This window comes from Sarcophilus harrisii, chromosome 2 (assembly GCF_902635505.1).
Source record: "Sarcophilus harrisii chromosome 2, mSarHar1.11, whole genome shotgun sequence".
NCBI lineage: Eukaryota > Metazoa > Chordata > Mammalia > Dasyuromorphia > Dasyuridae > Sarcophilus > Sarcophilus harrisii.
Window position 1 is genome coordinate 311699854 of NC_045427.1, and position 16377 is coordinate 311716230.

At 33.4% G+C, this 16377-nt stretch overlaps 1 protein-coding gene across 1 annotated transcript in view; it reads right to left on the bottom strand.

The window, feature by feature from the left end:
• The window catches only part of FANCM (FA complementation group M), an 82692-nt gene that overhangs the window by 45345 nt on the left and 20970 nt on the right, over positions 1-16377 (bottom strand). The window contains exons 9-13 of the mRNA XM_031952612.1: positions 15268-15446; positions 12057-12263; positions 10377-10587; positions 7788-7942; positions 4712-4867 (exon numbers count right to left, since the gene is read on the bottom strand). Of these exons, the coding sequence (XP_031808472.1) occupies positions 4712-4867; positions 7788-7942; positions 10377-10587; positions 12057-12263; positions 15268-15446 (908 nt within the window). The remainder of the gene's footprint in view (positions 1-4711; positions 4868-7787; positions 7943-10376; positions 10588-12056; positions 12264-15267; positions 15447-16377) is intronic.

Below are 16377 nucleotides of genomic sequence, written 5' to 3' on the forward strand. Positions count from 1 at the left end.
ATTATTAATTACACATATTTTAAAAACACAACATCAGTAAATGGTGAAAGATTTTTTTTTTTTAAGTTTGGGCTAATACATGTACCTTTTTTTCCTCCCTCAATAGTATTTTATTTTTCCAAAGATACATAAAGATAATTTTCAACATTCATTTTTGATAAGATTTTTGTGTTCCAAATTTTTCTCCCCACTCGCTTGCTTCTTCCCTCCCCAAGATGGCAAGCAATCTGATAAAGGTTAAATGGCTATATTCCTTCTAAACATATTTCCATATTTGTCATGGTGTGAAAGAAAAATCAGACCAAAAAGGAAAAAAACACAAGAAAAAGCAAACCAAAAAAGGTGATTTGATCCACATTCAGTCTCCACAGTTCTCCCACTGGATGAAGATGACATTTTCCATTCCAAGTCTATTGGAATTGTCTTAGATCACCACATTGCTGAGAAGAGGTAAATTTATCATAGTTGATCATCACATAATCTTGCTGTTACTATGTATAATATTCTCCTAACTATACTCACTTCAATTAGCATCAGATCATGTAAGTCTTTCCAGGCTTTTCTGAAATCAGCCTCCTCATCGTTTTTTACAGAACAATAATAATCCATTACATTCATATACCATAATGTATTCAACCATTCTCCATCTGATAGGCACACACTCAATTTCCAATTCCTTGCAACTATAAGAATTGCTGAAAGTCTTTGACAAAATAAAAACCATTTTTATTATTATATATCTAATTCAGATATATATATATATACTGATGAACAAGCTCTGTATAGAGTTTCCATTCCAAATGCATGTTAAAAAAATCTGGGCAGAAGAACTTTTGGCCAACATAGCAGCTATACCAGAAACTGACTGTTTAGCTCCTACACACTTTCTTCAGAAAAATCCTGGAAATTTACACAACTAACAATGAAATCAAATGAGAAACTAACATATTTCATTCCATACCAGAACTACAGTAAAAGGCAGCCAGAAGCTCAAAGACAATAGAAAAGGAGGTGGCCAATAAAGCTGTGCCAGCCCTAAAACATCACTTCAAGAAACAGCACTGCTAAAAAGCTTCCTGTGAAGAAAAAGGTATAGACTAGTATAGAAAGAAGAAAGAAGGGACAGAATTTGATAATTTTCATAAATGGGTGTATAAAAAGAATATAGCACACAATAGCACACACTATATACAATATAGTATACAATCATAGAAGAAAAGGTAGAGGGAGTGAGCATCAAACGAGTCTTGCTCTTATCTGAAATGGATAAAGGAAATCTGAACACACAAATATACACACAAAAAGTTTGATACAGGATTACATAAAACTATGTAAACATTCTGGAATGAGGTGGTGATGGTGAGGAAAGATATTATAAGGGAGGGAACAATAGCATGCAAAACAAACTTCCTGGTCCTGAAGGAAATAAGGAATAGTGAAAGGGAGGAGGGGAAAAAAAGGAAAATAACTAGAATCCAAGAAAGTACCTGAAATACTCTCTTATATAACTGGGGAAACACTGAATAAATTATTGTATATGTGTATGTGTATGGAATATTGTTGCAATATAAGAAATGACAAGGGGCATGATTTCAGAGAATCTTGAGTACTATGAGATAATATAGACTGACATGAACAGAATCAGAAAAACAACTTATTCAAGGACAGCAACAACTTAAAAACAATTTTAAAAGACTTAAGGACTCTGATCTCTAGAATGTATCTCCAGAAAACTTATAAAACATTTTAACCCATTCTTCACTGAGAACAATCAGAGACAGACACAGAGAGAGGAATACACTTTTAAACAAGGTCTTGATATAGATATATTTTGTAACAAGCTAATTTGTTTAAGCTAGTTTTTTATAAGGGTTTTCCCTCCTTTCTCTTGGTTATTTGTGTAGGATGTATTGGAGTAGCAGTAAAGTATATCAGCAACTATGATGCCAAAAGGCAGATAGGTGGTACAATGGATACAGAGCTAAGCCAGGAGTCAGGAAGGCCTGAATTCGAATTCAGTTTCAAACATATACTATTTTCATGATCCAAGGCAAGGCACTTAACCTCTGTTCACCAGAGGTCATCTGTAAATGAAGATAATAATACCTATCTATGACTATTTTGAGGACCAAATGAGATAATATTTGTAAAGTACTTACTTGCCCAGCACCTATCAGGTGTTTAACAAATGCTCATTTCCTTCCTCCCAAAAAAGGAAACACAGAGATAAGAGAGTTTTTAAAATAATGTAGATCTTATTTTATACTTAAAAAAAAAAAAAAAAAAAAAAACCAAGTGATATGCACTATACATCTCTCAGATTGGCTAAGATGACAGGAACAGATAATGATAAATGTTGAAGGAGATGTGGTAAGACTGGGACACTGATGCATTGTTTGTGGAATTGTGAACAGATCCAACCATTCTGGAGAGCAGTTTGGAACTAGGAAGTTCCAAAAAGTTATCAAACTGTGCATATCCTTTGATCCAGTAGTATTCATACTGGGAGTATATCCCAAAGAGATCTTAAAGGAGGGAAAGTGACCCACATGTGCAAAAATGTTTGTGGCAGCCCTTTTTGTAGTGACAAGAAAGTGGAAACTGAATGGATGCCCATCAGTTGGAAAATGGCTGAATAAATTGTGGTATATGAATGTTATGGAATATTATTGTTCTGTAAGAAATGACCAACAGGATGATTTCAGAGTGGAGATTTATTTGATGTCGAGTGAAATGAGCAGAACCAGGAGATCACTGTACATGGCAACAACAATATACGATGATCAATTCTGACCATTTCCAATGATCTTGTGAAGTGGAGAGCCATCTACACCCAGAGAGAGGACTGTGGGAACTGAATGTGGTTCACAACAGAATTTTCACTCTTTTTGTTGTTTGTTTGCATTTTATTTTGCTTCTCTTTCTCTCTGTGTCTCTCTTTACTGGTTTGATTTGATTTTTCTTGTGCAGCACAATTGTATAAATATATATACATATATTGGATTTAATATATATTTCCACCATGTTTAACATATATTGGACTACTTGCCGTCTAGGGAAGGGTGTGTGGAGGAAAGGGGGGAAATTGGAACACAAGATTTTGCAAGGGCTAATGTTGAAGAATTATCCATGCATATATTTTGAAAAAATAAAAAGTTTTAATAAAGAAATTTTTTTTTAAAAAACAAGTGGTATGGAATAGATATTTATGGTTTCATATTTGTATTTGGCTATAATTATGGAAATTCTGTTTTTTTGGTATTTAAGTTCATAAAAGGATATCAATATAAAAATAAAAGATATAGATAAAAATACAATTAAAAAAGAAATCTAGGCAATAAACATTCATATATAAGCAAGAAATAGGATTTACAGTAGGAAGAGAAATGGACTTTTGAATCAAAACTGGGTTAAAATCTCAACCCTGTCTGGAGAGACTTACTGAACTGATATTGAGTGAAATGAACAGGACCAGAAGCTCATTATATACTTCAACAACAATACTATATGATGACCAATTCTGATGGACGTGGTCCTCTTCAACAATGAGATGAACCAAATCAGTTCCAATAGAGAAGTAATGAACTAAACCAGCTACACAGGGAAAGAATTCTGGGAGATGACTATGAACCACTATATAGAATTCCCAATCCCTCTATTTTTGTCCGCCTGCATTTTCTCAATCCCTCTATTTTTATCTGCCTGCATTTTTGATTTCCTTTAGAGGCTAACTGTACACTATTTCAAAGTTTCACTCTTTTTATACAACAAAATAACTGTTTGGATATATATATATATATAATATTTAACTTATACTTTAACATATTTAACATGTATTGGTCAACCTGCCATCTGGGGTAAAGGGTGGGGGGAAGGAGGGGAAAAAGTTGGAACAAAAGGATCCGTAACTGTCAATGCTGAAAAATTACCTATTCATATATCTTGTAAATAAAAAGCTATTAAAAAAAAAATCTCAGCCCTGCAACTTACTATGTAACCTTGGGTCAATCAATTAAGCTCTATAAGTTTGAGATATATATATATATATACATACACTCAGTGATTTAAAGCTGAAGAGATCTTCACGATTACAATTGTATTCCCACATTTTATAGATATGAAAACTAAGGTCCAAAGCAGGATAAGTGATTGTCCCCAGGGACACAGTTTTTTCATCTCATCAGATGATTAGGAATGAAAAAATTATTAAGATGAGCTAAGAAGAGCTTCTAAATTCCCTTTTAACTTATGATCCTATCACAAAAGTTAAAGGTCCTATAGGAAAACAGGCACATTAAATCACAACTGGAATATCAATGAATTAACAAAGAAATTCCGAAAATCAACTTGAAACTATGCCCAAAAAGCCATGAAAAGCATAAAATGCTATATATGCTGATATACTGTATGTGTATACATCTACCCACGGTTTCAAATTACTATCTTTTTTTCCTACTGCTTATACCTACTCTTCTTTAAACCTTTATCAGAAATCGGAGGGTAAAAAGCAAAAAAAAAAAAAAAAAAAAAAAAAAAAAAAAAAAAAAAAAAAAAAAAAAAAAAAAAAAAAAAAAAAAAAAAAAACCTAATTCAATAATCAATAAAATTATCTACTTACCTTAGCTTAAAATGAAGATTAAATTCTCATATCCATTTTAAAATGCTCTAAGTTATGACGAAGAAGATGAAAAAATTCTATTTAAAGCCATACCTCTTCGTTTCTTATCTCATCTATCATTTTCATAACACTTATGAAGTGGTAGCAGCGATCAGAATGGTCAACTTGGTAGGTAGGAAAAGGACAATTTTGCCAAATTCGCCACTCAGACAAAGACAGTTGATAGCTTCCAGCTCTTGATTCACAATTCTAGGTTAAGAATGAAACATACAAAAATTATAATTTTTTTAGGTCATTGGTAAAATCTTAAAGCAAAATTACCCAAGAATTTAGACTACAATAAACTTTTTATTAACTTAATTCTTTATTTTTCTTTTGGAGATGGGAAAAGTTGAATCTGGTTTCATGTTTAACTAATGTATTTTCTGGAAAAAAGCAAAAATTTTAGTTGCATATTTAGTTGCTCTTTGTACCATCTACTGCTTTATTGAAAGAAGTTATCACATTAACCAAGTGACAAAAGAGGAATGTGTGAAGAATAGCAAAAAAAAAATCCAGACATTAAGAGATATCCTGATTGGCTAAGAATGACCTTGGGATTATACATAAATGGCAATTTTGGGTTCAGATAGCAAAATCACAGTAAGGATTTCAAGGGTCTTCGCTTATATTTAAAGGTTACGAAGGAATAGCATACTGGAATTCCTGATAAAGGAATAGAGTAAGTTTGATGAATTTTGAACTAACAGTTAGAAAAGTGTACTTAATTACCATTCACTCTACATTGGCTCTATTCTCTTTTAAATATATTTTCAATTACTACCATTTTATTTTAATAGTTCTGTAACTTTTATCCCTTGTTCAAAAAAAAAAAAAAAAAAAAAAAAAAACCCAGCAACATAAAATGCATTCGTGACAGGAACCACATAAAGACACCAAGGCAGCAGAATCTCTGAATCCAAAAAGTCAAAAAGAATCAGAGACCAAAAGGATCATGAGATTCTATGATTTAAGATGTGGTTTAAAGCCCAGGAAAGATTAGAAAATAGTAGAAGAGCTGGTTTTAATTAAAAAATAAAGTGCCTTCTAGATGTATCAAGACACTATCATGGCTCAGTAAAACTAACAGACATAAATAGATGCTTTATAAAACTTAAAATAGGGCAGAGAATAGACCTGAGATTTCATTGGAATAGGAAATTCTTAGTTGAGAAAATTCTCTCTACCAATACAGAATGTAACATTCAAACTGAAGGGTAAGTTGCCAAAAGCAATGAGAGATTAAATGACTTGCCAAAGTCATACAAATGAAACAACAATTTAACAAAAAGATAATCACAAGTAAATTACTTTGTATGGTCCTGAATTTCACAAAAACATGGATTATTGATGGTGGATCAGTGGAATAGATTAGATACACATGACACAATAATCAAGGCTTAAAGCAATCTAATATTTGATAAATCTCCAAACTCCAGTTTTTGGATTAAGAATTCACTATTTGACAAAAATTGCTGGCAAAACTGAAAAATAATATGTCAGGAAATCGATTACAACTCACATCCCATGCCAAAATAAGGTCAAAATGGATACGTGATTTGGGCACAAATGATGATACCATAAACAAATTAGGAAAACAAAGGATAATTTACCTATCAGATCTTTGAAGAGAGAAGGAATTTATGACTAAAAAAGAACTAGAGAACATTATAAAAGTCAAAATGAACAACTTTGATTACATTAAATTAAAAGATTCTTGAATAAAAAAATGTTTGTGGCAGCCCTTTTTCTAGTGATAAGAAACTGGAAACTGAGTGCATGCCCATCACTTGGAGAATGTCTGAATAAGTCATGGTACATAAATGTTATGGAATATTACTGTTCTATAAGAAATGATCAGCAGGATGATTTCAGAAAGATCTGAAGAAACATACATGAACCAGAAGATCATTGTACATAGCAACAACAAGATTATAGGATGACCAATTCTGATGGACAGGGCTCTATTCAACAAGATGACTGAGGCCATTTCTAATGATCTTGTAATGAAAAGCCATCTACACTCAGAGAGAGAACTGTGGGAATTGAGTGTGGATCACAACAAAGAATTTTCTGTCTTTTTGTTGTATGCTTGCATTTTGTTTTATCATTTTTTTCTCTTTTTGATCTGACTTTTCTTGTGCAGCATGATTTTATAAACATATATGCATATATTAAAAAAAAGTTTTTGCACAAACAAAACCAACAGAAACAAGATTAAAAGTGAAGTACAAAGCTGGGAAAAAATCTTTATAGACAGTATTTCTGATAAATGTCTCATTTCTAAAATACATAAAGAACTATGCCAAACTTATAAGAATACATTCCCCAATTCATAAATGGTCAAAGGATATGAATACTCAATTTTCAATATATCTCCCACTCAGTACCTTCCCTTATAACAAAGGAAAACAATGAAGCAAAACTCATTCAAAAACAAAAAACAAACAAACCTAATAACACAGATTTGGTTCTGTCAGCCTAGGGAACATTCATCATCCACAGTTACCTTTCCAAACCCCAATGAAAATAAGAATGTGCATTTGGTCATTGGCCATTACATGAATTAGAAACTGAGTTGACTTTCAGTGCTTTTGAACTTATAATAATAATAATAATACCTAGCATTTATCTAGTGCTTTTAAGGTTTGTAAAGCATTTTACAAATACTGTTTAAAAAAAAAGATGTAAAAAAGCTCTAGAAGGTAAATGACATCTCTATTTTATAGATAAGGAAACTGAGGCAGACATTAGTTCAGTGACTTGCCTGGGATCACATAACTAATATATATATCTGAGACCACATTTGAATTCAGGTCTTTCTGATTCCAGGTCCAGTACTCTTATTCACTGTGCCACCCAGCAGTCTCTTAATGATTAAGTTATTTTTTGTTTTGCTTTTAATTAGGTTTCAACCATGTGATTTTTCTATTAATTTGCAAAGAATAAGTAAAAAAATATCACCAAATTTTAGAGTTGGAAGCAACCTTGAAAGTTTCTTAATATAAATTCGAGGTTGACAAAGGTTAAATAACTTGACAAAATATTCAGATGAATGGGCAGCAGAGCTCTTGCCTTTTATTTAAGTATGTCTTCTACATACATGATAATATGTGAAAGTTCTACTTACAAATATATCTTCATCTTGTAAAGATTCAAACTTAGCTCTGGGCAATATTATTTCCTTAATTTCATCATTTTCTGTTAATCTGTACAGCTTGTTCCATAACTTAAATTCTTCTTCTGTTAAGGACCAACTTTCTTTTGAATTGCGTTGCTTCATTTCTGCAAGTTGAAAAAATTATAAAAACATAAAATTATAGACAAATAAAAATCAAAAAATAAATATGAAAATTATAACACTGTATTGAAAAAGAAATCAAGCTCAGATATCCCACCACTAGATATATAACCCAAGAATATGATAAAGGTCCCCCACACACCTAAATCTTCATAGCAGAACATTTTGTGGTTATAAGGAATAGAAAACAAAGCAGATTTGACCATGACAAAGGATATGGTAAATACATTATGTCAGAAGAACACAATGGAATATTAATATGTCACACAAGAGCCAAGATGGTAAAGGAATGGGAAAGAATGCAGATAGAGCTGTCCTCTACAAACTCTTCCCAATATAGCTGGAAAATGAATCAAATCAAATCTTGATGGAGAAATCCAGGAAAAAGTCAGTGAGTCCTTTGGTCCAGCCTAGCTTACTATAAGGAGACAAAGTGGTCTTTGGATACTCGAAATGGGATCGAGTTAGCACTATGCTGCCCATGGAGCACTGCAGTCCCAGACAGAGGCTAAGCACCAGAGCAAAAGAAGATCCATATCAAGATACCCCAATGGAGACAGACACCAACTGGTAACTTTGTTGCGTATCCCAATCCCAGATCACAGATTCAGGGATGGATGAGAAAAGGACCTGCTCAGGTTCCCTAATATAGAGCACCTGAATGACACAGAAGAAATTTATAAGCCAGCAATAGCGGGTGTGGCTCAAATGGTCCAACACAAAGCAGAGTTTCACTTACAACATCTAGCCCAACCTGCAGAGAAATAGCCAAAGCAAGAATTCCAGACCAAAGAAGAGACTACAATTCTGTAGCTCTGAGCCAACAGAACAGGGGGTGAGTGAGGGTGCAGAGAAGCAATTAAACTATGAGAGGATTCCACTTTGAGAGCACTGAAAGCTTGCAAGTCCCCAGCTTGAGATTCTTGAAATAATACAAGACTCAATAACCTAGGAAACTAGGAACAGGACCAGCCTAGGTCTTTATTCCAAAAATGCTTAAGAAGCCAGCTATATTATCAGTTCTGAAGTTGAGAGGCAAATAAACAAAATGGGTGTTCATCAGTTGGTAACTTAATGGTGAAAATGTAATGGAATATTATTGTTGTGACAGAAGAAATGATAAAAGGGAAATTCTTTAAGACTTAAAAATCTTAATCAAACGTATACCAAGTATAAAAAAAAAATCACACAACTCCATAAACTAAGTTTAAAGAAATATTACAACTCCATAAAAGAGGTATAACATGCAGCATATTTTCAGATATAGTCAATGTCAAAAATGGAGACATTTTATTTTTTTTAGGAGAAAAAAAGTGAGGTAATGACAGTAATAGCAATACAAGAAAAAAAGAGTACACAAAACATTTTTTAAATGAACAGAAGAAAACAGAAAAAAGATCACTCCAAAATACTTCAATGACTTCTGAAACAGTCTTGGAGTCTAAGCTAGCTAACAAAGCTGCTGCATAATACACTGGAGAAAGGGCTACATTTGAAGTCAAAGGATCTGGATCTGGATCCCAGCTTTGCCATTGTACCTATATAATCTTTTTTTTTTTTTGCTGAGGCAATTGGGGTTAAGTGACTTGCCCAGGGTCACATACAGCTAGGGAGTGTTAAGTGTCTGAGGTCAGATTTGAACTCTGGTCCTCCTGAGGTCAGGGTTGGTTTCTATCCACCACACCATATAGTTCAGGGGTTCTCAAACTTTTTAAGTAGGGGGCCAGTTCACTGTCCCTCAGACTATTGGAGGGCCGGACTATAGTAAAAACAAAAATTTTGTTTTGTGGGCCTTTAAATAAAGAAACTTCATAGTCCTGGGTGAGGGGGATAAACGTCCTCAGCTGCCACATCTGGTCCATACTGTTCCATACCTATATAATCTTGGACAAAAAAACAATCAGTTGGGCCTTAATTTCCTTATTTCTAGACTAGGAAAAAAGGCTTAGTGGCATCTAGGTCCTTTTCAGTTCTAAGTCTGTGAGCTTATAACAAAATAAGGTTGAGGCAAAATGAGAAAATAAAGAATGACTACTATATAGATTGAGACATGAAATCAGAAGTTTTTCCTTCATACAGTAGTGATATCTATAGGTCTTTCACTTTCTTGATAGCAGTAGCTATGGTTTTCTCAATAAAAAAAAAAAACAGTAGTTATATGTGGCTATTAATGCCACAAATAGCTTTATTTTGTTATCTTATGGTCAAGGTCTCTATCAGTATCTTTATAAGGTCCGTAAGTGTCACCTTTCTTCTAGCAATGGACAATATCTCTCAAGGGAAAAATGTATTTATATCTTAAAATCTATGATGAGTTTTTCAAACTATAGCTGTTTTATCAGTAAGACATATACTTTTAATTACAACACAGACAATTAATAATGGAATATATACAATTACTGAAAAATTACAACTTACCATTTCCAAATGAAAAGACAGATGAGTTTTTGTTTATTTTAGATTGCTTTGAGCGTTCATAAATTTCCTCAGCAATGAACATTTTGTGTAACTTTGGGTAAATTCCATCAGGAATCATACGTGGACTTCCTTGATAAAAATTAAAGGCCCTACTGTTACCAGAAATAGCTTTATAAATACTTCTTTTGCAAGATTGACTTCGGTTATAAGCCTGTTATAAATAAAAAACTAATCTTAGAAATTATTTTGTAATTACCATTTTGCAATAAAGAAGTTGTTATTAGGGTGAATTTATTCTAGATGAAATAATAAAAAAATAAGATCTTAACTGTTTTGGTCAAATAGATTTATTCATTAGCTAAAGGGTAACAAGAAAATAATGATGATAGAAGACATTTATGTAACTCATTAGGACATACAAAGGCCATTAACCCACCTGATCTGTTTTTCAATTGCCATAAAAAAAATTAATATGTGAATATATTTCTCTATCTCAGTATATAAACCATACTGTATATAATGTAATTTATCTTTAATTCCTAAGATTTTTGTGATAGCTTCATTCTTAAATTTTCATTATGAAAGACTTAACAATGCAGTGGTATCCTTTATAGAACAAATGTTGGAAGATAGATGAATAACTGCCTGACACACTGTGATATCAGATTTTTATTCTATGTGGTTTTACCTCGTGGTAAACAATATGAATTATAATACAACTACATCTAGCTAACAACTAGGATGAATACTATATCTCTTTTGAAGCTGATTTAGTAGAATTAATGAAGTAAAGTAATGTAACAGAAAGAATGCTAGATTTGGAGTTAAAAGACCTGGGTTTTCATCTATAATCTGTCACTTTTATATGACTTTCAGCAAATCACTTCACTTTGGTATATCAGTTTTCCTTTAGTATAATGGGGAAAGAGGAAGGACAGAAGGGGAACACAGTGGTTAATGATCCTTTTGCAGTTTTTTAATCTATGGTTAAATCTATGATTTGTAACAAAGCACCCTAATAAGATTCTTTTCAGATGGATAAATAGGCAATCTCTTTTCCATAACCAAAAATACTGAACACTGATTAAAAGAACTTTGGCAATATTTCTTGACTGATATACGTGAATTTACAACAATAATAACAATATTTTATATTTATTTACTGGGTTATATTTTTCAAAGTATGATCCTATCTGTATCTCTAACCAATACAGATTTATTTTACAAAGATAGAAAGTTAACAGAATTACAAAACACAACCCAAGTCAACAAAAGAACCCAAGTATTTCAACTCTTAATTTAATATCTTCCTGCTATTTCCTTTGGCTACTGAGAGCATCCTAATTAAAATTTACTAAAATATGTTAGAACTTTATAAATTGAAAATGGATTTATAACCCAGGTTTATAGAAAATTAAAATTTTAATTTTTAATTACAAATTACAAATTTACATTTCTCTCAATTAACATTAAATGGGGACACTAAAAATACTATTAGATGTGTATAAAATTATGAATTTGGCTTAAAATCCCCACAAAAGGAAACTGTTAGATATATACAATGGGAAGAACTCATCCTTCCTGCTAGATTCCTTAAACTATGTCAAAATTTCATTTTGCCTACTATATAATAACTTGCAAATTTTAAGCATTAAATTATATACCTATAGATATACATACACATTCTTCTCTTCCTTCTGTAAGAATAACAACAATCCGGCCTTGACGTTTGCGGCCAGTTCTGCCCATTCGCTGCACAAGACGAACTGGACTCTTCTGAGCATCAAAACAGATTATTAGATCAACTTCTCCTATATCTAAACCTTCTTCCCCAACACATGTAGAGACCAATGTGTTATAACCACCATCACGAAATTGTTTTACAACCTAAAATAAAAATCATTAAATCAAAACAATGATAAAACAAGAGCAGAATGCTTACAGTACTTTATCGGGATCACTAACATAGTCAACCTCACAACATATTTCTTGTACATGTCATGACACTCTCTTCTATGGCATATATTGCTTCTTGAGCCAAGAATCTTTCTATTTTTCTATCATTAGAATCTATCACAGAAACTGGCCATAGGAGGCATTTCACATTTATTGAATTAGTCAGGTTTTTTTTTTTTTTCCTCCCTTCATATCACATTTCCTAGAAAAGGTTCCTAGGAAGGGGAATCACTCCCTGTCCTTCTCTCCTCCTCCTCCTCCCCCTCCTCCCCCCAAAAAAAATTTTACATGAGTACAATCAAGACAAAATGAACACAAAATAAGAGAAATACCATAGGCAAGTATAGGTCAGGATGAAGTCAAGAAATGGCTAAGAAAGTTATACTCTTTAATTTGCCTTGGTGAAAGGAGAATTACAAGTTGATTTTATGTCTAAAGAGAAGCTTTTTTAAAACTTTCTCAGTACTTTTCAGATTTGAGAGTGGGACGTCCCAAAGAACAAGACTCAAGGCAACAAATTCATTTTGACTAAAGAAATGAAGTTATAAATGGATTATTGAAATCTTCAAGTTGTACATGTTTTATGATGACCAAGTTAGCACCCTGGATACTTTAGAATCAGCCAGAGTCAGGATAAGCAAAGGTCCTTGGTCTTTATTCTTGGTCTTTAAAGGTAGAAGTGAATTGCATGGACACAGAATCTCCACTACCTCCTTCTTCCTTGTCTACTGCCAAAGTGACCCTGACTAGTCTTACTCCACCCCTTAGTCCCTTCTACAATTCTCTGTATACACCAATTATCAAATCAGCACAGAATAGTGGGAAGGGCCATTTTCTAAGCATATGCTAATAAGAGTATTGTCCAATCAGTAGTTAGCCTTAAGTGCTTGATTGTCCAACTTCAGTGCACGAACTCAAGAATTTCAGCCCTTTACAGTGTTTAGCCTGTATTGGTTGCCGTGCTGTCTGGGAAAAGGAAAAGAAAGAAAGGAAGAAAAATTTGGAATATGGGGTTTTACAGGAATAAAATGTTGAAAACTATCTTTGCATGTTTTCTGAAAAATAAAAATCTTTTATTATTTTTTTCAAATGTATCTTTATTCCGAAAAAACAACTCCTACACTATATTTACCAATGTATGTATGGCTCTTAGTATAGCTCAGAATGGATAATTGCTAGAGAAAATACTGAGGGATAGAAGGAGTAGAAGGTAGAAGGGATTGAGGGTGAAGAAAAAAATCCACAGGTAGGTGAAGCAGTAGATAGAGCACCAGCCCTGAAGTCAGAAGGACCTGAGTTCAAATCTGGTCTCAGACACTTAATACTTCCTAGCTATGTGACCTGGGCAAGTCACTTAACCCCAATTGTCTCAGAAAAAAAAAAAAAAAAAAGAATTGTTCTAACTAGTTTCTAAGTAGAGAAGTAGAATGCTTATGACTAATGTGGAACAAAGGAATATGATAGAGCACTGGAGGAAGTTGAAGAATTTAGTAGAACATAGACATTACTATTACAACATTAAAGCACTAGCACTAGAAAAACAGAGATGAAGATGGTGAACCAAATGTTGAACTCTTTGAGAAAGGAGAGAGAATGACCAGGAGTCTCAGTATTTTACAATTGCCATAATTCTGATTGGGTAGAAAAGTATAACTGCTTGGATTTCCACAGAGAAAATACTACAGAACGAAGGAAGCAAAGGACAAATGTGGAAATGACAAGGGGGAAACAAAGAATATTGTGACTACCTCAAGGCCCAATAGAGATGATGGGCTGAGCAAAGGAATAGTCAGTTCTGGAAAGGATAGTCAGACATGCTGAATTGTTGTTAGAGGGGAATTAGGTCTCAGTGAGGGTCAACAGATAGAAAGAGTATGAGAGAAAAATAAAGGGGAGACCGTTCGTGCAGAACAGAAATTCTAGGAGATAACAGTGGAAGGGATGGGAAGGTTTGGAGTAGGATACATATGGGGTCAGATGGAGTAGGAGAGGAACAAGAGAATATGAGGAGAAAGAAACTAGTTTCTTCCTAAATGTTCCCTAATTACTTATTACAAGCAAAGGAAGAGAAACAGGAGAAACCACGCGAACAATAGTGGGAAACCTCAGTTTTCAAAGAGTGTTACAGAGAGAGTTGGGCTGACTATAGTCTGTTCCTTTATAGAAGGATACTAATAGAAATGGTGGGGAGAGGAAAAGATGTTGGTAGTGATTCTCTTTCCAGCATCCCTCCACCCCTTCCCAAAGTCAACAGAGAGGGTGGTAGGAGGTCAGAATTAATATAAGTTCAATCTAGGACCTGTAAGTGGTCTTGCTCTACTTATTATAGCTAATAGAAGGGGATGGTGGGGATAAGAATAGAGACATCTATGTGAATTACAAAAAATAGTGGGTTTAGGTCTCATTCATTATGCATTACATATTGTATGGTAAAGAGAAAGAAATTATACACCATTTCCCCAAAAAACAAATAAGCATGTCAAATTTAGGAACCATTCCAATCTGTCAGTATCTATCTGGATCCTACCTGTGACATTCTCACTGTTCTATCTGTAAAGTAGGGCCTATACTAACAATTTCTGATTTCAGAGTACTAGTCTGCTTAGAAATTGCCAAGAGAAATATCATTTTTTAATCAAAATTGGTTCTTACCATACTTTTTAGATATAAATTAGTGTAAATAAAAATTTATATTTTCCATTTCTTAAAAATACATTTTTATAAAATTTCAGATGGATAAATTATATGTTCACTTTTAAAGATATTTCAACACATTTCAAATACAGTTCTAACTTTATGTCTAATATCAAAGAAAATTCCTCTAAGACTTAAAAAGGCATTAATTTGAAATTTGCTAATTATTTTTAAAAGAATATATATAAAAAGCTATCTCAAAACATTCTTGTTTCTATCAATATCAGAAACTTCTGATTACCTCAAGTTGTTCCTTCTGTGTTAAACCTTTTGTGCTTTTCCCTGAAGCATGACCAACAAAAGTCATAACTCTAACAGTTGGTTGATGGTGAAGCATTTCTGCAATTTCTTGAACACTGTCTCGAAATGATGAAAAGATCATAACCCTGGTATCACATTTTTTTTCAGTTGAATTTTGATCTATTTAGAAAAAATATATTTTAAAGTTAGACATGTGAAAAAGTACATGCAATGAAATATGTGATTAATTTAAAAGGCAAAAAGGTATGTCATTAATGCAAAATATTTCTTTTAAAAAACACAATTGAGATTGCCTAAACTTTTCTTGATGGGCTTCTTTTCTTCTTGGACTATCACTGGAGATTCATCTTCTTCATCTTAAGCAACCTCTCTTGCTGCAAAGTTTCCCTTAAAAAATTAAGACCATGGGGAGGATTCTAGGAAGATGGTGAAGTAGGTTGGTAAATTTCAAGCTCTCTAAATTTCCCCCACAAACAGAATAAATTTGCATCTCAAGGAGAACACAAACTGGTAAAAAAATCAAGAAAACTTGGGGGCAGAACACGGGTCCTCCTGGTACAGCACAAGAAGATCTGATGAAAGACCTTGGACTGGAGATTAACCTGTGAAAAGTACAAACACCTCCAGGCTAGCTCTACAGAAACATCACGTGGGGGGCCTGTGGCTGGCTGTGTGTGGCTAGAGCCTCAGTAGGAATCACAGAGATTTTCATCTCCCTGACAGCTTGAAGAATCAGGGGTCTGAATCAGGGAAGACAAAGGGAACCTCAGCTGATTAAGCTGTCAGGCCCAGCTGTGCTGTAGAGACAAAGTTTTGGTGAGAAGGAATTAGCACTATGTAAGTGCAGAGGTAGTGGGGCAGGAATGCTGCTGGCTTCAAGCACTTGCAGGAGGGGGGAGCTTTTGATTTGGGTTCCTGATCAGAGAGAAGAATTCAAGTAAAGGTAGAAACACCATCCTCCCATCCCACCCTTAAAGATGTTTACACTAATACCTTTTATTGAAAAAAAAATTTTTTTAACTGGCTAAGAAGAAAGACTCCAACCATAAAAACTTACTATGGAAAGAGGGAAGACCAGAATTCATCTTTA